The sequence below is a fragment of the Trachypithecus francoisi genome, unplaced genomic scaffold, assembly GCF_009764315.1.
Source record: "Trachypithecus francoisi isolate TF-2019V2 unplaced genomic scaffold, Tfra_2.0 Lachesis_group3, whole genome shotgun sequence".
NCBI lineage: Eukaryota > Metazoa > Chordata > Mammalia > Primates > Cercopithecidae > Trachypithecus > Trachypithecus francoisi.
This window is the reverse complement of record NW_022681468.1, coordinates 60,290,563-60,311,601: the sequence shown is the minus strand read 5'-3', so window position 1 is coordinate 60,311,601 and position 21,039 is coordinate 60,290,563. Positions and strand designations below refer to the sequence as shown.

Sequence of the window (21,039 nt, the reverse complement as noted above, 5' to 3'; positions counted from 1 at the left end):
GCTACAGCTGTGCCCAGGAAGTCTGGGCTCCTTCCCCTTCTACTCAGAAGGGGGCAAGGCTCCCACCTGTTCCTGGCTCCCGCTGGCTCCATGGAGCACACAGTCCCTGCTGTACCTTCCCTGCCACAGCTGGTGTCTTCACAGTGGCCACTCCAGAGGGGCCGCCACTGCCATCCATGTGACCTAATTAACATTTATAACACATTCCACCTACAGCAGCAGAATTCACATTCTGTTCAAGTCCACAAGACATATTTACCAAGAAAGACCTTATTCTAGGCTATAAAACAAGTAATTTTAAAGGAATCGGATTTTACAAATTTTGTTCTCTGGAATTAAATTGGAAATTAATGACAGGTGTTTGGAAAGTGCTCAAATATTTAGAAACTAAGTAACACACTTACATGTGTAACCTATGGATCTAAGAAGAAATCAAAAGGAAAATTACAAATTATTTTGAATTTGATGAAATAAAGAATGAAACATCAAAATTTGTGGGATGTAGCCAAATTAAAGAGGAATATGTCACACTATAACACCTATATTAGAAAAGAAGAAAAGTTCTATATAAGGAAATCAGCTTTCACCTTAAGAAACTAGAAACAGAAGAGCACATGAAGCCCAAAGTAAGCAAAGAAAGGAAATAATAAAGATCTGTGTGGAAATCATTGCAATGGAAAACAATAGAGAAAATCAGTGAAAGCAAAAGCAGGTTCTTGGAGAAGATCAATAAAATGGATAAGCCTCTTGTCAGATTGACCAAGAAAAAGAAGAGAAAAATTGCTAACATCAAGAATGAAAGAAGAAACATCACTACTGATCATACAGCTGTTAAACAGATAATATAGAAATATGATAAACAGCATGATGCCCCAAAATTCAACAACTTAGGCAAAATGGACAAATTATTTGAAAGACACAAATTACCAAAACTCATTCATAAAGAATTAGATAACTTATGACCGGGCACAGTGGCTCATGCCTGTAATTCCAGCACTTTGGGAGGCCAAGGCAGGCGGATCACTTGAGGCCAGGAGTTCAACACCAGCCCGGCTAACATGGTGAAATCCCATCTCTACTAAAAATACAAAAATTAGCCACATGTGGCGGCGCATGCCTGTAATCCCAGCTATTCAGGAGGCTGAGGCACAAGAATCGCTTGGACCTAGGAGGAGAAGGTTGCAGTGAGCTGAGATTGTGCCACTGCACTCCAGCCTGGGCAACAGAGCGAGACTCTGTCTCAAAAAAATAATAATAATAACTTGTATAACCCAGTATCTATTAATGAAATTGAATTTATGTTTAAATTTTCCTGCAAAGAGGCCAGGAGTGGTGGCTCATGCCTGTAATCCTAGCACTTTGGGAGGCTGAGGCAGGCAGATCACTTGAGGTCAGGAGTTCGAGACTACCTGGCCAACATGTGAAACCTAGTCTCTACTAAAAATACAAAAATTAGCTGGCCATGGTGGTGCACGCCTGTAATCCCAGGTACTCTGGAGGCTGAGGCAGGAGAATCGCTTGAACCCAGGAGGCGGTGGTTGCAGTGAGCCAAGATTGTGCCACTGCACTCCAGCCTGGGTGACATAGCAAGATTCCCTCTGAAAAAAAGTTTCCACAAAGAAATCTTCAGTTTCTGATAGTTTATCCCAAACTTTTTACGAAGATACTAATTCTACATATACTTCTAGAACATTGAATAAGATGAAGTTCTCATCTCATTCATTGAGGCCACCATTACTCTGATACCAAAACCAAAGACAGGAAAACTACAGACTGATTCCTAATATAGCATAAGAACATAGAGATAAAATTCTTTTTTTTTTTTTTTTTGAGACGGAGTCTTGCTCTGTTGCCCAGGCTGGAGTGCAGTGGCTGGATCTCAGCTCACTGCATGCTCCGCCTCCCGGGTTTAGGCCATTCTCCTGCCTCAGCCTCCGGAGTAGCTGGGACTACAGGCGCCCGCCACCTCGCCCGGCTAGTTTTTTTTTTTGTATTTTTAGTAGAGACGGGGTTTCACCATGTTAGCCAGGATGGTCTCGATCTCCTGACCTCGTGATCCGCCCGTCTCGGCCTCCCAAAGTGCTGGGATTACAGGCTTGAGCCACCGCGCCCGGCCAGAGATAAAATTCTTAACACAGAACTTATTTCCCCTCTTCCTAATCTGAAATATACTTGTCCCTCGTGTTCACTGTCTTAGTTAACACCCCTGCCATACACATTTGGTTGTTCATTCCAAGTCAGGATTGACTTCTTTTTTTGTCTTTGTTTGTTTGTTTGAGACAGAGTCTCACTGTGTCACCCAGGCTGAAGTGCGGTGGCATGATCACAGCTTACTGCAACATTGACCTCTGTGGGCTCAGGTGATCCTCCCACGTCAGCCACGCAAGTAGCTGGGACTACAGGTGCACACCATCATGCCTGGCTAATTTTTGTATTCCTTGTAGAGACGGAGTTTCACCCAAGCTGGTCTCGAAATACTGGGCTCAAGCAATCTGCCCGCCTCAGCCTCCCAAAGTGTTAGGATTATAGGCGTGAGTCACTGCACCTGGCCTCTCATTTCTTTACATTCCATCAATTCTTATATTTTCAGAACATATCCTGAAACCAATTACCTACTTCAATCTCTGCTGCCATCCCTCTAGTTCATGCCGTAGTTGTCTCCCATGTGGCTATCGTAGTTTCATCACTGGCTTCCATGCTTGTATTATTACTCCATCTCATATAATAGCTGTTGATACTGTTAAGATATAAACCAGACCATGGGACTTCCTCACAGAAAGCAGTTTGGTAGCTCTCTAGAACACTAGGGAAAAAAAAATTTAAATCCTTACCAAAAATTGTAACTCTTTATTACCAAGGGACAGATAATGAAGGACCAGCTAACCAGGCCTATTGTTAAATCATAAAAGGGTCTGTTCATCAAGAAGATGTATCAGTCCTAACACACACACATACACATACATATATATAGAGAGAGAGAAAGAGAGCACATATGAATGCTTCAGAATTAGAAAAACTAATAGAAATTTAAGGAGAAATACACAAATCTACAATTATATCTATATTATAATTATATAAGGTACACAGTTATAGATTGTATAAGTTAATATAATTATAATCTTTTAAATCTAAAAGATATGTTTACACTATAATGTAGTCTAGTAAGTGCACAGTAGTATTATGCCTAAAAAATATATGCCTTAATTAAAAAACACTTAATTGCTATTACTGATCACCTGAACCCTAAGTGAGTTGTAATCTTTTTGCTAGTGGAGGATCTTACCTTGATGTTGATGACTGCTGACTGATCAGGGTGGTAGTGGCTGGCTGTGGTAATTTTAGCAATCACAGCAAATATTACTGCTCGTTGACAATGTACTTGGTCACTCATGAGCTCTGATGGAGATGTATAAGGATATTAATGTTGTTTTCATGCATGCTAACATAACTTCAATTCTGAAAATTTAGCACCTAGGAATCATACTGATTTTGAAAGTCCTAGATGGCATCTTCTAATAGGAGGCTGTTTCATTTACATTGAATATCTGTTGTTTTGTGTAGCTACTTGTATCTATTACCTTACCTAGATCTTCTGGATAACTTGCTGCAGCTTCTACATTAGCACCTACTGCTTCACATTGCACTTTTATTTTATTTTTTTCTCTTTGAGACGGAGTCTTGCCCTGTCACCCAGGCTGGAGTGCAGTGGTGTGATCTTGGCTCACTGCAACCTCCACCTCCCAGGTTCAAGTGATTCTCCTGCCTCAGCCTCCTGAGTAGCTGGAATTACAGGTGTCCACCACCACGCCCAGCTAATTTTTGTATTTTTAGCAGAGATGGGGTTTCACCATGTTGGCCAGGCTGGTCTCAGACTCCTGACCTCTAGATCCGTCCACCTTGGCCTCCCAAAGTGCTGGTATTACAGGTGTGAGCCACCGTGCCCAGCCCACATTACACTTTTATATTATGGAGATGGCTTCTTTCCCTCAAACTCATGAACCAACCTCTGCTAAACTCAAACTTTTCATCTGAGCCTTTCTCACCTTTCTGAACCTCTTCATTGGCAATATTCCATACACAGAAAAGAAGACATTTGTGATCCTGTTCCAGTTGAGTCCTATCTAACGAATGATCTTGTCATTTCTTTTTCCCATAGGGAGAAGAAAATTGAGGGACTGAATTTTATTAGATGCTTAGCTGCTTTTCATTCTGAGATACTGAACACAAAGTTGCATGAAACAAATTTTTCAGTTGTTCAAGAGGTAAACTTATTTTTCAGATGAGTTAAGGATTGTTAGAATAACAAAGGATAAATATACTGTTTATCTGACCTTTAAAATGTTTAAACAACTCTGTACCATATGTTATAAAAGGCTTGTATTTAATTAAACTAGTCCGTGTCTTAATTTGCAACATTAAGAGAAACTTAATAGATGTTGATTCTTAGGACTAAAGATAATATATATTAACATGTGGGATTTTGTTTGTTTTTGAAATGGAGTCTTGTTCTGTCGCCCAGGCTGGAGTGCAATGGTGCGATCTCGGGTCACTGCAACCTTCTCCTCCTAGGTTCAAGAGATTCTCCTGCCTCAGTCTCCCAAGTAGCTGGGATTATAGGCACATGCCACCACACCTGGCTAAATTTTGTATTTTGGCCGGGTGCGGTGGCTCAAGCCTGTAATCCCAGCACTTTGGGAGGCCAAGACGGGCGGATCACGAGGTCAGGAGATCAAGACCATCCTGGCTAACACGGTGAAACCCTGTCTCTACTAAAAACTACAAAAAACTAGCCGGGTGAGGTGGCAGGCGCCTGTAGTCCCAGCTACTCGGGAGGCTGAGGCAGGAGAATGGCGTGAGCCCGGGAGGCGGAGCTTGCAGTGAGCTGAGATCCGGCCACTGCACTCCAGCCTGGGTGACAGAGCGAGACTCCGTCTCAAAAAAAAAAAAAAACATTGTATTTTGAGTAGAGATGTGGTTTGACCATGTTAGCCAGGCTGGTCTTGATCTCCTGACCTGGTGATCCACCCACCTTGGCCTCCCAAAGTGCTGGGATTACAGGTGTAAGCCACCATGCCCAGCTTAAGATATGTTACTTGAAGCCAGGAGTTCAAGACCAGCTTGCCCAACATGGCAAAACCCCATTTGGACTAAAAATACAAAAATTAGCTGGGCATGGTGGTGTGCACCTGTAATCCCAGCTACTCAGGTGGCTGAGGCATGAAAATTGCTTGGACCTGAAAGGCAGAAGTTGCAGTGAGCTGAAATGAAGCTACTGCACTCCAGCCTAGTCGACAGAGTGAGACTCTAACTCAAAAAAAAAAAATTGTAAAATTCCTTTCCAAGTTATTATTAGTGATTTTCTTGCAGAATATCAGCAAAATGTACATTTTGAAATTTTTTTTTAGGTGAAAAATTTACGTTCTGGAGTTTCTCGTGCTGCTGTGGTCTGTTTAAGTGATCTTTTCACTTATTTGAAAAAGAGCATGGATCAAGAGCTAGATACCACAGTAAAAGTTTTGTTGCAGAAGGCTGGTGAATCAAATACATTTATAAGAGAAGATGTTGACAAAGCATTGAGAGCTATGGTTAATAATGTAACTCCTGCACGTGCAGTTGTTTCTCTTATCAATGGTGGACAAAGGTAATGTTCAAAATGACCTTGAAATGTCTTTAAACTAAAAATGAAATGTTGCAATCAGGAGTGTAGAAAAGAAACAAGCAAATCTTAGTATTATATTGGTCAAAAAACATTTATTAAAAAGTTCCTATGAGATAAACATTATACTACATGCTGAATATGAAAAGAATAATGTTGTTATTATTTTTCTCATAGAATATGTATACTTCTTGTGCCCCTCGGGCACCTAGCAAAATGTCTGCCACACAAAATCATCTAGGCAATTTGGCTTTAGGAGCCTTACAATTACTATTTTTTTTTATTAATTTTTATTTCAGTAGCTTTTGGGGTACAAGTGGTTTTTTTGTTACATGGGTGAATTGTATAATAGTGAATTCTGAGATTTTTGTGCACCCATCACTTGAGTAGTGTACATTGTACCTAATGTGTAGTTTTTATGCCTCACCCCCTCCTGCTCTCCTTCTTTCTCTAAAGTTCATTATATCTAGTTCATTATATATATATCACCCTGTATGGCTTTGCATACTCATAACTTAGCTGCCACTTATAGGTGAGAACATACGGTTTTTGGTGTTTTACGCCTGTGTTATTTCACTTAGAATAATGGCCTCCAGCTCCATACAAGTTTCTGCAAAAGACACTATTTAATTCATTTTAATGGCTGGGTAGTATTTCTATATATATATCTGTATATATATATACATACCATTTTCTTTATCCACTGATTAGTCCGTGGGCACTTACGTTGGTTCTACATCTTTGTAATTTTGAATTTTGTTGCTATAAACATATATGTGCAAGTATCTTTTTCACATAATGACTTCTTTTCGTTTGGGTAGATACCAAGTAGTGGGATTGCTAGATCAAATGGTAGATCTACTTTTAGCTCAATAAAAGTTATTGTAATAATGTTACCCTATTGTTATTCCAATAATGTTATTTACATTCATAGAGCTATAACTGAATGTCTGTTTTGTTTTGCTTTTAACTTTTGAGGAAGGGATAAGTAATGCAAACAATTTGACATTTCAGACTCACAGGATGATTGTTGAGGAGCTGTTAAATCATTTAACTTTAGGATTGATCTTTGGCCTCATGTGGTGGCTCACACCTATAATCCCAGCACTTTGGGAGGCCAAGGTGAGAAGATCCCTTGAGCCCAGAAGTTCGAGACCAGCCTGGGCAACATAGTGAGACGTCGTCTGTACTAAAAATAAAATCAGATTAACTGGGTATGGTGGCACATGCCTGTGGCCTCAGCTACTTGGGAGGCTGAGGCAGGAGGATCACTTGAACCCAGGAGGTCGAAGCTGCAGTAAGCCATGATTGCATTACTGCATTCCAGCCTAAGTGACAGAGCACGACCCTGTCCCCAAAAACAAAAACAAAACAAAACAAACAAACAAAAAACATAGATCCATAGATCTTTGGAGAATAGTTTATATAACAACTCTGTATTAATTGATCATGTCTCCTTGTAGCCATTTACACATTGCTGTAAGAAGGTGTACAGCCCAGCATTTATCAGATGTATTGGAATTTATGGAACCAGAACGTATTTTATCTGCAACAAAGGATATGGCTGAACGTCTATTACCAGCTGCTGCTAAGTTTGCTCAAGACAGTTCACAAGAAACCAGGTGAATATCTGCTAATGTTGGCTAAATCTATTATTAGTAAGGGCTTAAAAGTAGGAAAGGAAAGAAAGTTTAAAAAAGAATGAACATTTTCTAAATGGAGAAGTGGGGTCCCCAGGGATTGGTGCTGGGGGATGGTCTTATTTAACCGGATTGTAAATATTCTTGAGGGAGTGCACAGTGAATTCTCCAAATTTACAGATGACACTACATACTTCTGGGTAGTGAAATGCCAAGTCACAGGGATGAACTTCATGAAAACGGCACAAGACTGTATGAGTGGGCAGAAAAGTGGCAGAAGAACTTCATTATGGGCAAATGTAAGGTAATGCATTTAGGGGAAAATGATATATTTTCCAAGCAATCAGGTAAAATCAAGGAAATAGGTACATATGAAAAATGCAGGAATAGGGCTGGGCGTGGTGACTCACGCCTGTAATCCCAGCACTTTGGAAGGCCGAGGTGGGCGGATCACGAGGTCAGCAGTTCAAGACCAGCCTGGCCAACATGCTGAAACCCCGTCTCTACTGAAAATACAATAAAATTAGCCGGGCATGGTGGCAGGCACCTGTAATCTCAGCTACTTGGGAGGCTGAGGCAGGAGAATTGCTTGAACCCAGGAGGCGAATGTTGTAGTGAGCTGAGATTGTGCCATTGCACTCCAGCCTGGGCGACAGAGCGAGACTCTGTCTCAAAAAAAAGAAGAAAAATACAGGATTATGCATAACAATGTATTATTCCATGAAACTTGAGATATCTGCAGTCTGGAAACTACACGAATTTCTGATGGTTGTACTGGAAAAACAATTTTATGAAGTTTAAGAACAGTCAGAGAAAGACAGCACAATAATTAAGATGTGGATGGTATAATGGCTGTGGGAGTGACAAAAATTTTGGATGCAGTCAGATGCTTATGTTAAATTTCTAGTCCCCATCATTGTCCTTAAGGAAGTTACTTAATTTCTGTTAGTCTCTGTTTCCATGTCTATAAAATTAGGAAGGGTGGACTAGGTGACCAGTAATGTTCCATATAAAATCTAAACTTTTTATAGCAATGATATATGGCTGGGTGTGGTGGCTCACGCCTGTCATCCCAGCACTTTGGGAGGCGGAGGTGGCTAGATCACCTGAGGTCAGGAGTTTGAGACCAGCCCACGAACATGGCAAAACCCCACCTCTACTGAAAATATAAAAATTAGCCAGGCATGATGGCACATGCCTGTAATCCCAGCTACCCAGGAGGCTGAGGCAGGAGAATCACATGAACCTGGGAGGCAGAGGTTGCAGTGAGCTGAGATTGTGCCACTGCACTCCAGCCTGAGAAACAGAGCCAGACTCCATCTCAAAAAAAAAAGGCCAGTTGTGGTGGCTCACACCTGTAATCCCAGTACTTTGGGAGGCCAAGGCGGGTGATTCACAAGGTCAAGCGATTGAGACCATTCTGGCCAACATGGTGAAACCCCATCTCTACTAAAAATACAAAAATTAGCTGGGCGTGGCGGCACTTGCCTGTAGTCCCAGCTACTCGGGAGGCTGAGGCAGGATGATCTCTTCAGCCACTGCACTCCAGCCTAGAGACAGAGTGAGACTACATCCCCCCCAAAAAATTTATTAATAATAATAATTTTTTGAAAGAATTTGAGTCATAAAGATTAAAGTGAAGCAGTATATAAAATGTTTAACATTTTAAGACAAAGATGTTTGTTACTTTAGGTATCTGGAGTTAATATTATGGAACTCATTATACCTAAAGATAATACAGAAAGTAAATATATTAGTTTTCCATTGCTGTGTAAAGTTTAACACAAATGTAGGAGCTTAAGATAACCCACATTTTTTGGCTTACAGTTCTTTAGGTTAGAAGTCTGGCATGGCTCACCTCACTTCACTGCCTATGGTTTCAGAAGGTCAAAATCAAGGTGATAGCAGTGCTAGGCTTTGCCAAATTCAGTTCCTTGTGGTTATAAGACTGAGGTCACCTGGGCGTGCTGGCTCACACCTATAATCCCAGCACTTTGGGAGGTGGAGTCGGGTGGAGGAGCTGAGGTCAGGAGTTCGAGACCAGCCTGAACAACATGATGAAACCCCATCTCTGTTAAAAATACAAAAATTAGCTGGGCGTGGTGGTGTGTGCCTATAATCCCAGCTACTCAGGAGGCTGAAGCAGGAGAATTGCTTGAACTCAGGAAGTGGAGGTTGCAGTGAGTTGAGATCACGCTATTTTACTCATTCCATCTTGGGCGACAGAGTGAGACAGAGGGTTGACTCAGGCCAGAACATCTGGCCAGTAGGTGGACAGCAAATGGTCAATGGGCAAGGAGCCCAGAACAGAGACAAACTTCTCAAAAAAAAAAAAAGACTGAGGTCTGCATTTCCTTGCTGGCTGTCAGCGAGGATCCTTGCTCAGCTTCTTAATACTACTCACATTTCTTTGCATGCAGCCCTCCTCTGTTTTTAAGCCAGCAATAACAAGTTGAGCTCCCCTTCATAGGATCTTTTAGACTTCCTCTTTCTCTGCCACTCACAGAAAGAAAGCTATCTGCTTTTTTTTTTTGAGACAGAGTTTTGCTCTGTTGCCCAGGTTGGAGTGCAGTGGCATGATCTTGCCTCACTGCAAGCTCCACCTTCCGGGTTCAAGCGATTCTCCTGCCTCAACCTCCCGTGTAGCTGGGACTACAGGCACCTGCCACCACACCTGGTTAATTTTTTGTATTTTTGGTAGACATGGGGTTTCACCGTGTTAGCCAGGACGGTCTCGATCTCCTGACCTCATGATCCGCCTGCCTTGGCCTCCCAAAGTGCTGGGATTATAGGTGTGAGCCACTGCACCCGGCCAGAAAGCTCTCTGCTTTTAAGGGCTCATTTTATTAGATTAATTCCACCAGATCATGTCATTACTTTAAGGTTAACTGTGTTATGTGATATAACATAATCTTGGGAGTGATATCTTTTATTATATTCACAAATTTTAGGGATTGAAGCAGGGACCTTTTTGGGGAACCATTTTAAAGTTCCACATATCACATTAATATTCAAAAAAATTCAAGAGGGTTAGATCATGATAGGCTAGTCAGGAACAAAAGATGTTCTTTTCTCCCTCTCTATCACCTTGTTAAAAAAAAGATTTCTTAAAGTCCATCTTGTGTGCTTCTTTACTTAACGTTTCCTTAATGGCATAGTAATTCTTTCTAGCCCATTTTGTCATTTCTTAGATTCTTATTTAAAATTACAAAATGGTTACAATTAATTTTCGAGTTTTGTATTTCTCACATTTTGTGTCCCTGGTCTCCGCTTACTTGTGTGTTTTAGCCTTTCTTATGTCATTGGGCCCGTATAATAGACCTTGGGCCCGTATAACAGACCATGTAATAGACCATTGGGCCTGTATAATAGAGTGCTTAACATTCCAGGCTAAACATTAGAATTGCCCTTGAAAATGTAACATTAGGAGCTACTTATCTGGATATAGACCTTATTCTGGTTGTGGAGAAAGGTAATATTGATTCTCTGACATCACTTCTCTTTCTGCAATTTCATTACATTTGAAGGGGTCAGGTTGAGATATGTGATTTTTTTCTTTTTGGAGACAGGGTCTTGCTCTGTAGCCCAGGATGGAGTACAGTGGTATAATCTCGGCTCACTGGTACCTCAGCCTCTTGAGCTCAAGTGATCCTCCCACCTCAGCCTCCTGAGTAGCTGGGACTACAGGCGCGTGCCACCATGCCTGGCTAAGTTTTGTATTTTTTGTAGAGATGGGGTTTTGCCGTATTGCTGAAGCTGGTCTTGAACTCTTGGGCTCAAGCAGTCCACCCACCTTGTCCTCTCAAAGTGCTGGGATTATAGGTGTAAGCCACTGCACCTGGTCAAGACAGGTGGTCTTAAGATCATCCTGTATCCCCCCCATCCACAAAACCCCACAACAGCCTGCCTTTTTCTCTTTCCTTTATTATTATTATTATTTTTTCCAAGACTCTGTTACCCAGGCTGGAATGCAGTGGTGCGATCTCGGTTCACTGCAGCCTCCAGCTACCAGGTTCAAGCGATTCTTGTGCCTCAGCCTCCTAAGTAGCTGGGATTACAGGCATGTGCCACCACGCCTGGCTAATGTTTCTATTTTTAGTAGAGACGGGGTTTCGCCATGTTGGCCAAGCGGTCTCTAACTCCTGGCCTCAAGTGATCTGCCTGCCTTGGCCTCACAAAGTGCTGGGATTACAGGCATGAGCCATCACACCCAGCCTCTTCTCTGGTTCTTTTTGTGCCATGTATTCCAAGTTGTGAGTAAAAGTGTAACTAATTATTTTAGGGCCCGGCCTCCTTGAAGATGAATAGTGTGGTACTATTTTGAAGTAGTATAAGATATCTGTGTGCTAAAATATCTCCAGTATGCACTTCCATGATATCTGAATTTCCACCATTAGAATCATTGGGCTTAAAGTATTATGCTAAGATGATTATTTTAAAATTCATATAAATACAAAAACCTAGTTTTTGAGATTAATACTTTTATTAACAAATCAGCCACAATTTATCAACGAACCTTGGGTGTATTTTCGGTAGTAAAGAATAGGATTTTGAAGAATCGGAACCCTGGTAAGTTTTGGCTGGGGAAAAACAGAGAGTGAGAAATACAGGACCTAGGGAGGGTTGACTCAGGCCAGAACATCTGGCCAGTAGGTGGACAGCAAATGGTCAGTGGGCAAGGAGCCCAGGACAGAGACAAACTTCACAGTTCTTCCAAACAGCAGCATTGATATGGACCTTGGGGTGCCTGAAAAACAGAATCAGAGCTTTTGTTTCTTCATCTGGCACGTGGCAGAAGGATTTGAAGACAGTGACTTTAAAAGGGGATTATGGGAGCATCCCAACAGATGCCTCTTTTTTTTTTTTTTTTGAGAAGGAGTCTCTCTCTATTGCCCAGGCGGGAGTGCAGTGGCATGATCTCGGCTCACTGTAACCTCCATCTCCTGGATTCAAATGATTCTCCTGCCTCAGCCTCCTAAATAGCCTCCTAAATCCTCAGCTGGGATTACCTGAGCGTGCCACCAGGTCCGGCTAATTTTTATATTTTTTTAGTAGAGATGGAGTTTCACCATGTTGGCCAGGCTGATCTCGGACTCCTGACCTTGTGATCCACCCGCCTCAGCCTCCCAAAGTGCTGGGATTACAGGCGTGAGCCACTGCGCCTGGTCACAGATGCTTCTTAACTTACAATGAGGTTATATCCCCACAAACCATCATGAATAGGAATTATCATAAGCCAAAAGTATATTTAATACATCTAACCTACCAAGCATCATAACATAGCCAAGCCTTACCTTAAACATGCTGAGAACATTTACATTAGTCTACGCTTGGACAGAATCATCTGGCAATACAGTACATTGTAGAGTATGGTGATCACATGGCTGACTGGGAGCTGTGGCTCGCTGCTGCCGCCCAGCATCTCAAGAGAGTGTCATACTGCATATGACTAGCCATGGAAAAAATCAAAATTTGAAGTATGGTTTCCACAGAATCATATCTCTTTCACACTATTAAAAGTTGAAAAATTATAAGTCAAACCATTGTAGGTTGGGGACCATCTGTACCCTCTAGGGCATCCTATACAGTTAGGATATCTATATTTTGGTGGTTACTTAAAATAGGGATGGTAATCTTGATGTTTGATAGTTTTTTTTTTTTTTTTTATTGAAAACAATGCATCTAAGGTCAGAAACTGAGCTTGTTAATGTCTAAACAATAGTATGCCTATTTTTCAAATACTTATAGGTACTATGGTCGAAAGATGCTGTTCTTCATGATGTGTCATCCTAACTTTGAAAAAATGCTTGAAAAGTATGTTCCGTCTAAAGATTTGCCATATATTAAGGACTCTGTTAGAAACTTACAGCAAAAGGTATGTGGAAAAAGTTTGTTTTGTAAACAACTTTATAAACAAAGCTTGTTTGTTTATTTATTTATTTATTTATTTATTTGAGATGGAGTCTCGCTCTGTCGCCCGGGCTGGAGTGCAGTGGCCGGATCTCAGCTCACTGCAAGCACTGCCTCCCAGGTTTATGCCATTCTCCTGCCTCAGCCTCCCAAGTAGCTGGGACTACAGGCGCCCGCCACCTCGCCTGGCTAGTTTTTTGTATTTTTTAGTAGAGACGGGGTTTCACCAGCAAAGCTTGTTTTTACATCCAGGTAAAGGATAGGAATAATTATTTATTTGATTATTTCTCTGTTAATCATTTGGACTATATCTGCAATAGCATTTCAACAACTAGAATACTTGAAGCTTAAAATCTATGTAGAACATATGAACACAGTCCATAAATACTGAACACTGTTGTTCCTATGCAACATTAGGAGTGTGAGAATAAACATTTTGATGAGAACTATTTAAAACCTTTCCTGCACTGGAAAGACTCACAGATACAATCTGCTTTGTTTTAGTCAGATTTTTTTTTTTGCATGGTTGTATTAATAAGTTCTAATATGAACTAAGCTGAAATCTTCAAGTTCAATGGGCAGAAAAAAAAAGCTCTAAAATGTCTACTGCTACATATCTTTTTAATATTATTCCTTCATAAGGAATAAGTAGACATACATATTGTCAAGCCTTGGAAGTAAATGTTTATTGAACAGAAGCTTGATGTTTGGTAGAATATAGTTTGGCTTATTGGAGTTAACAAGACATGGGTTTGAATCGCAGCTCTAACAGTTAGCAACTGTGTAACTTACGCGTGCCTCTTCATTTCTCTAACTAGAATTCTCACTTTATAAAATGAGGATAATAATGTTTACCATGCTTAGTCCCTGCTTTATTTACCTTGTATGTTCCACTATTAGAGCTATTACCACACTGCAGAACATTTATAGGGAGCTCCTTGAGGGTAAGTGCCATGTCTTTGTTTTTGTTTTTGTTTTTGTTTTTTTGAGACAGAGTCTTGCTCTGTCACCAGGCTAGAGTGCAGTGGCATGATCTCGACTCACTGCAACCTCTACCTCTCGAGTTCAATCGATTCTCCTGCCTCAACCTTTTGAGTAGCTGGGATTACAGGCACTCGCCACCATGCCCAGATAATTTTTTATATTTTTTAGTAGAGACGGGGTTTTCGCCATGTTGGCCAGGCTGGTCTTGAACTCTTGACCTCAGGTTATTTGCCTGCCTCAGCCTCTCAAAGTGCTGGGATTACAGGCATGAGCCAACGCCCCCATCCGTGCCATGTCTTATCATCTTGGTAAATAATGGGAATTCAGTAATGTCTGTGAAATGAGTGACTCAGAGAATACCAAGTGAAATAAAATATAAAAAGTAATCTATTTATATATTATTTTAAAAATATGTTTAATAAAGTAAAATTTTTCTATTGTAATTTATGTCATTTTTCTCTGATGCCCTTGGGCTAAGGATTCACTTATGAAGGAATAATATTAAAAAGATATGTAGCAGTAGACATTTTAGAGCTTTTTTTTTCTGCCCATTGAACTTGAAGATTTCAGCTTAGTTCATATTAGAACTTATTAATACAACCATGCAAAAAAAAAATCTGACTAAAACAAAGCAGATTGTATCTGTGAGTCTTTCCAGTGCAGGAAAGGTTTTAAATAGTTCTCATCAAAATGTTTATTCTCACACTCCTAATGTTGCATAGGAACAACAGTGTTCAGTATTTATGGACTGTGTTCATATGTTCTACATAGATTTTAAGCTTCAAGAAGAGTAGTTACAAAATACAGCATATTATTATTTTATTTATTTTTTTGAAACAGAGTCATGCTCTGTTGCTCAGGCTGGAGTGCAGTGGCGCGATCTTAGTTCACTGCAACCTCTGGCTCCGGGTTCAAGGGATTCTCCTGCCTCAGCCTCCTGAGTAGCTGGGATTACACCCCCACACCCAACTAATTTTTGTACTTTTAGTAGAGACAGGGTTTCCCTATGTTGGCCAGGCTGGTATCTAACTCCTGACCTCAGATGATCCACCTGCCTCAGCCTTCCAAAGTTCTGGCGTGAGCCACCACACCCAGCCCAAAATATAGCATATTGATTTTTAATTTTTAACTCGTTTTTTATAAGTCAATATGTAGTTTCCCATTAGTCACATATTTTGTTAATTTACTGCTAACTACAAGGTGTTTTATGTATTTTATACTCTTTAAAGCATAAGCATACCAGATTATTAAAATACTTTCCATCTTAAAAAATCAATGATGGCTACTTTGAAAATTACATTGTGTAAGTTATTTCACTACTAGTTTTAAAATTTGTATCATACTAATTTTGTATTTACTTGCAGGGTTTGGGGGACATACCATTAGATACTCCTTCAGCAAAAGGAAGACGATCTCATACTGGCAGTGTTGGAAATACAAGATCATCATCTGTTTCTAGAGATGCTTTCAATTTAGCTGAAAGGTAAGATGATGTGATAGTCCTCATCATTAGATAAATTACTCCCTAGTGATAGCAGTCTCATTTGGATGTTTTCATAAACTACCCCAGGGGTATTTGCCAAAATTTAATGGAGTTTTGAAAGTTTGGTTAGGATCCAGAAAGTGTGAGGTAATTAGATTTAATAAGGTAATTATATATTTACAGCAACTTGCTTTTATTTGCACTAGACATTAGCAATGCTTTAGTGTTATTGAACTTGTCGATGTTAGGCCTATTTTGGACAACTGATTAATTTTTTAAAAATTTATAGCCTTTCTTTTTCCCCTAGTTGTAAAGTAATACATAATTAAGGTTAAAGGGGAAAAAAAAACCTTAAGAAAATGAAAGCATTACAAGGATTTGGAAGGCCAGGCATAGTGCTTCACACCTGTAATCCAAGCACTTTGGGAGGCTGAGGCAGGCAGAATTGTTTGAGCTCAGGAGTTCGAGATCAGCCTGGGCAACATGGCGAAACCCTGTCTCTACCAAAGCAATACAAAAATTAGCCAGGCCTGTTGGTTTTGTTACCTGTGCTTTTGAGGTTTTAGTCATGACTTATTTACCTAGACTAGTGTCCAGAAGAGTACTGCCTAGGTTTTCTTCTTGTATTTTTATAAATGTAGGTCCCAAATTTAAGTCTTTAATCCATTTAGTTGATTTTTATATAAGGTGAGAGATATTATTTCATTCTGCATATGGCAATCTGATTTTTCCAGCACCATTTTTGAAAAGAGTGCTCTTTCCTCCATGTATGTTCTTGTCAGCTTTGTCAAAGATCAGTTGGTTGTAGATATGTGGCTTTATTTCTGGGTTCTCTATTCTGTTGCATTAATGTATGTGTCTGTTTTTAGACCAGTACCATGTTGTTTGGGTTTTACAGCCTTATAGTGTAATTTGAAGCCAGGTAATGTGATGCCGGTAGCATTGTTGGTTTTGCTTAAAATTGCTTTGACTGGCTGGGCGCCATGGCTCACACCTGTAATCCCAGCACTTTGGGAGGCTGAGGCGGGCGGATCTCGAAGTCAGGAGTTTGAGACCAGCCTGGCCAACATAGTGAAACCCTGTCTCTACTAAAACTACAAAAAATCAGCCAGGCATGGTGGAGGGTGCCTATAATCCCAGCTACTCAGGAGGCTGAGGCAGGAGAATTGCTTGAATCCGGGAGGTGGAGGTTGCAGTGAGCTGAGATCGCGCCATTGCATTCCAGCCTGGGTAACAAGAGTGAGACTCTATCTCAAAAAAAAAAAAAAAAAAAAGATTGCTTTGGCTACTTGGGCTATTTTTTTGTTCCGAAAAAAGGTTCAGTGAGCCACGAGTTTTAGGATTGTTTTTTGTAAGTCTGTGTTAAATGATATTGGTATTTTGATAGGGATTGCATTGAAACTGTAGACTGCTTTTGGCAGGATGGTCATTTTAATTATTCTGATCCATGAACCTGGGATGTTTTTCCATTTGTTTGTATCATCTACAACTTCTTTTGTCAGTGTTTTTTAGTTTTCCTTGTAGATATCTTTTACCTTCTTGGTTAAAAATATACTCCTAGGTATTTCATTTCTTTTTTAGCTATTATAAGTGGGATTGCCTTCTTGATTTGTTTCTCAGCTTATTCCTTATTGGTATATAGAAATGCTATTGATTTTTTTAAAGTTGATTTTGTATCTTGACACTTCACTGAATTCATTTATCAAATCTAAGAGTCTTTTGGTGAAGTCTTTGGGGTTCTCTAGATATAAGATCATATCTTCAGCAAACAGGGATAATTTAACTTTTGCAGTTCGGGTGCCTTTTATTTTTTCTCTTGCATGATTACTTTATCTAGGACTTACAGTACTAGGTTGAATAGAAGTGGTGAAAGTGGGCATCTTTGACTTGTTCCAGTTCTTGGAATGCTGTCAACTTTCTCCTGTTTGGTATGATGTTGGCTGTAGGTTTATTGTATATGGCCTTTATTATGTTGAGGTATGTTCCTTCTGTGCCTAGTTTGTTGAGGATTTTTATCATAAAGTGATGATGAATTTTATCAAGTGCTTTTTCTGCTTCCTTTGAGATAATCATATGGTTTTTGTCCTTAGCTATGTTTGTGTGATGTATCATATTTTTTTAAGTCCGTGTGTTGAACCATCCTTGCATCCCTGGTATAAAACCCAGTTGATCCTGGTATTTTATCTTTTTGATGTGCTGTTGTTGCTAGTATTTTGTTGAGGATTTTTACATCTATATTTATAAGGGATGTTAGTCTATAGCTTTTGTCTTTTGTTATGTCTTTGCCTTGTTTTAGTATCAGGGTGATACTGGCCTCATAGAATAATTTAGGGCAGATTCCCCCTCCAATTTTTGGAAAGTTTCAGGATGATTGGTATAAGTTTTTGTTTGTTTTAATTATTTATTTATTTATTTATTTATTTTTGTACATTTGGTAGAATTTGACTGTGAACCCATCTTGTCCTGTGGGGTTTTTTTGCTTACTGATTCATTCTCACTACTCATTGGTCTGTTCAGGATTTCTGTTTCTTCCTGGTTCAATCTTGGGAGGGTGTATGTTTCCAGGAATTCCACAAACTAGGTTTTCTAGTTTGTGGAAGTGTAGTTGCTCATAATAGTCTCTGATGATCCCTTGTTTTTTCTGTCATATCAGTTGTAATGTCTCCTTTCTGATTTTGTTTATTTGGATCTTCTTTCTTAAGCTAGCTAGTGATTTATTTTATCTTTTTGAAGAACCAGTTTTTCAATTCATTGATGCTTTGTATTTTGGGGAATGGGGGGTTATTTCATTTAGTTCTCATCTGATCTTTGTTACTTATTTTCTTTAGCTAACCTTAGGGGTTTGGTTTGTTATGGTTTTTCTAGTTTCTTGAAATGTGATGTTAAGTTGTGATCTTTTTATTTTTTTTTTTTTTTGAGAGAGAGAGAGAGAGACAGGGTCTCACTCTGTTGCCTAGGATGAAGTGTAGTGGCATCATCATAGCCCACTGCAGCCTCAAATTCTTGGGCTCAAGCAGTCCTCCTGTCTCAGCCTCACAAAGTGCTTTCTACTTTTTTTATGTAGGCATTTAACGCTATAAACTTCCCTCCTAACACTGATTTTGCTGTATCCCACAGGTTTTGGTATGTTGTGTTTCCCTTTTCATTTACTTCAAAAAATGTTTTAAATTTTTGTCATTGACTCCATGATCATTCAGGAATATGTTGTTTAATTTCCATGTATTTGTATAGTTTCTAAATTTCCTCTGGGTATTGATTTCTAGTTTTATTCCGTTGTGGTCTAAGAAGATATTTGATTTGTTTTCAGTTTTCATGTTAAGACTTATTATGTGACTTAACATATGGTCTGTGTTGAAGAATGTTCCATGTGCTGATGAGAAAGATGTATATTCTGCAGTTTTGGGGTCGAATGTTCTGTAAATGTTTGTTAAGTCCATTTGGTCCAAAGTCCAATTTAAGTTCAGTGTTTCTTTGTTAATTTTCTGTCTCAATAATCTGCCTAGTTCTGTGAGTGGAATGTTGAAGTCCACAATCAAAACAGGATTGTTTTGCTGTCTCTTTCTTTAGGTCTAGTAAATATTTGATTTATGAATCTGGGTGATCCAGTGTTGGGTGCATATATATTTGGGATTCTTATAGCTTCTTGCTGAATTCATCCCTTGTCATTAGATAATGACCTTCTTTGTCTTTTTTTTTTTTTTTTTTTTTTTAACTGTTTTTGATTTGAAGGTTGTGTTATCTGATGTAAGCATAGTTACACCTGATCACTTTTGGCTTCCATTTGTGTAGAATTTTTTCTTTTTTTTTTTTTTTTTGAGATGATGTCTCACTCTGTTGCCCAAGCTGGAGTGCAGTGTAACGATCTCAGTTCACTGCAACCTCCACTTCCCAGGTTCAAGCAATTCTCCTGCCTCAGCCTCCCTAGTAGCTGGGACTATAGGCACGCGCCACCATGCCCAGGTAAGTTTTGTATTTTCAGTAGAGACGGGGTTTCACTCTGTTGGCCAGGCTGGTCTTAAACTCCTGACCTCATGATCCGTCTGCCTCAGCCTCCCAAAGTGCTGGGATTACAGGCGTGAACCACTGTGCCCAGCATAGAATATCTTTTTCTACCCCTTTAATTTTAGTCTGTATGTGTCTTTTCAGCTGGGGTGAGTTTTTTATAAGCAGCATATAGTTGGATCATGTTTTTTATCCAGTTTGCCAATCTGTAACTTTTAAGTAGAGCATTTAATCCATTTTCATTCAAGGTTAATATTGATATGTGAGATTTTGTTCCTGTCACATTGTTAAGTGTTATCTACCTGTTTTATAAATTATTTGTTTCTTTCTTTTTCTCTGTTTTTGTGGTTTGGTGGAATTCTGTCTTGTTGCCATTTGATTCCTTTCTCTTCCTCCTTTACATGATTGCTTTATATGACCTGTGAGTTTTATACTTTCTTATGTTCTTATGATAGCAAATATCAACCTTTGTTTCCATGTTTAGGGCCCATTTGGGTATTTCTTTTTTTTTTTTTTTTTTTTTTGAGACGGAGTCTCGCTCTGTCGCCCAGGCTGGAGTGCAGTGGCCGGATCTCAGCTCACTGCAAGCTCCGCCTCCTGGGTTCATGCCATTCTCCTGCCTCAGCCTCCCGAGTAGATGGGACTACAGGTGCCCGCCACCTCGCCCGGCTAGTTTTTTCGTATTTTTCAGTAGAGACAGGGTTTCACCATGTTAGCCAGGATGGTTCGATCTCCTGACCTCGTGATCCGCCCGTCTCGGCCTCCCAAAGTGCTGGGATTACAGGCTTGAGCCACCGCACCCGGCCTGGGTATTTCTTATAGGGCCAGTCTAGTGATGACAAAGTCTATTAACATTTGCTTATTTTAAAATTATTACTATGACCTCTTTGTTCTGTTTTTAAATATATTTTATTTTATTTTACTTTATTTTTGAGACAAGGTATCTCTCTGTTGCCCAGGCTGGAGTGCAGTGGTGTGATCACATCTCAGCACAGCTTTGACCTCCTGGGTTCAAGCAATCCTTCTGTTTCAGCCACTGGAGTAGCTGGGACCACAGGTGCACACCAACATGCCTGGCATATATATATATATATATATATATAATATATATATATATATATATATATATATTATATATATGTTTGTTTGTTTGTTTTTGGAGATGGTGCTTCACCATATTGCCCAGGATGGACTCAAACTCCTGGGCTTGAGGGATCCTCCCACCTTAGCTTTCCAAACTGCCAAGATTACAGGCATGAGCCACCACATCTGGCTTTAATATATTTTAAACACTTGGCTGGGTGCAGTGGTATGCACCTGTAATCCTAGCACTTTGGGAGGCTAAGGTGGACTGATTGCCTGAG

The 21,039-nt window shown here is 39.9% G+C and overlaps 1 protein-coding gene across 6 annotated transcripts in view; it reads left to right on the top strand.

The window, feature by feature from the left end:
- Positions 1-21,039, top strand: part of TOGARAM1 (TOG array regulator of axonemal microtubules 1) — a 119,149-nt gene that overhangs the window by 79,419 nt on the left and 18,691 nt on the right. For 5 of the 6 annotated variants that reach the window (XM_033188153.1, XM_033188152.1, XM_033188150.1 and 2 more), the window contains 5 exons: positions 4,157-4,262; positions 5,406-5,641; positions 7,120-7,278; positions 13,045-13,171; positions 15,555-15,673. In XM_033188153.1, coding sequence (XP_033044044.1) covers positions 4,157-4,262; positions 5,406-5,641; positions 7,120-7,278; positions 13,045-13,171; positions 15,555-15,673 — 747 coding nt within the window. Of the gene's footprint in view, positions 1-4,156; positions 4,263-5,405; positions 5,642-7,119; positions 7,279-7,476; positions 7,601-13,044; positions 13,172-15,554; positions 15,674-21,039 lie in introns of those variants that run through there. The other variant, XM_033188155.1, reaches the window with a different exon arrangement.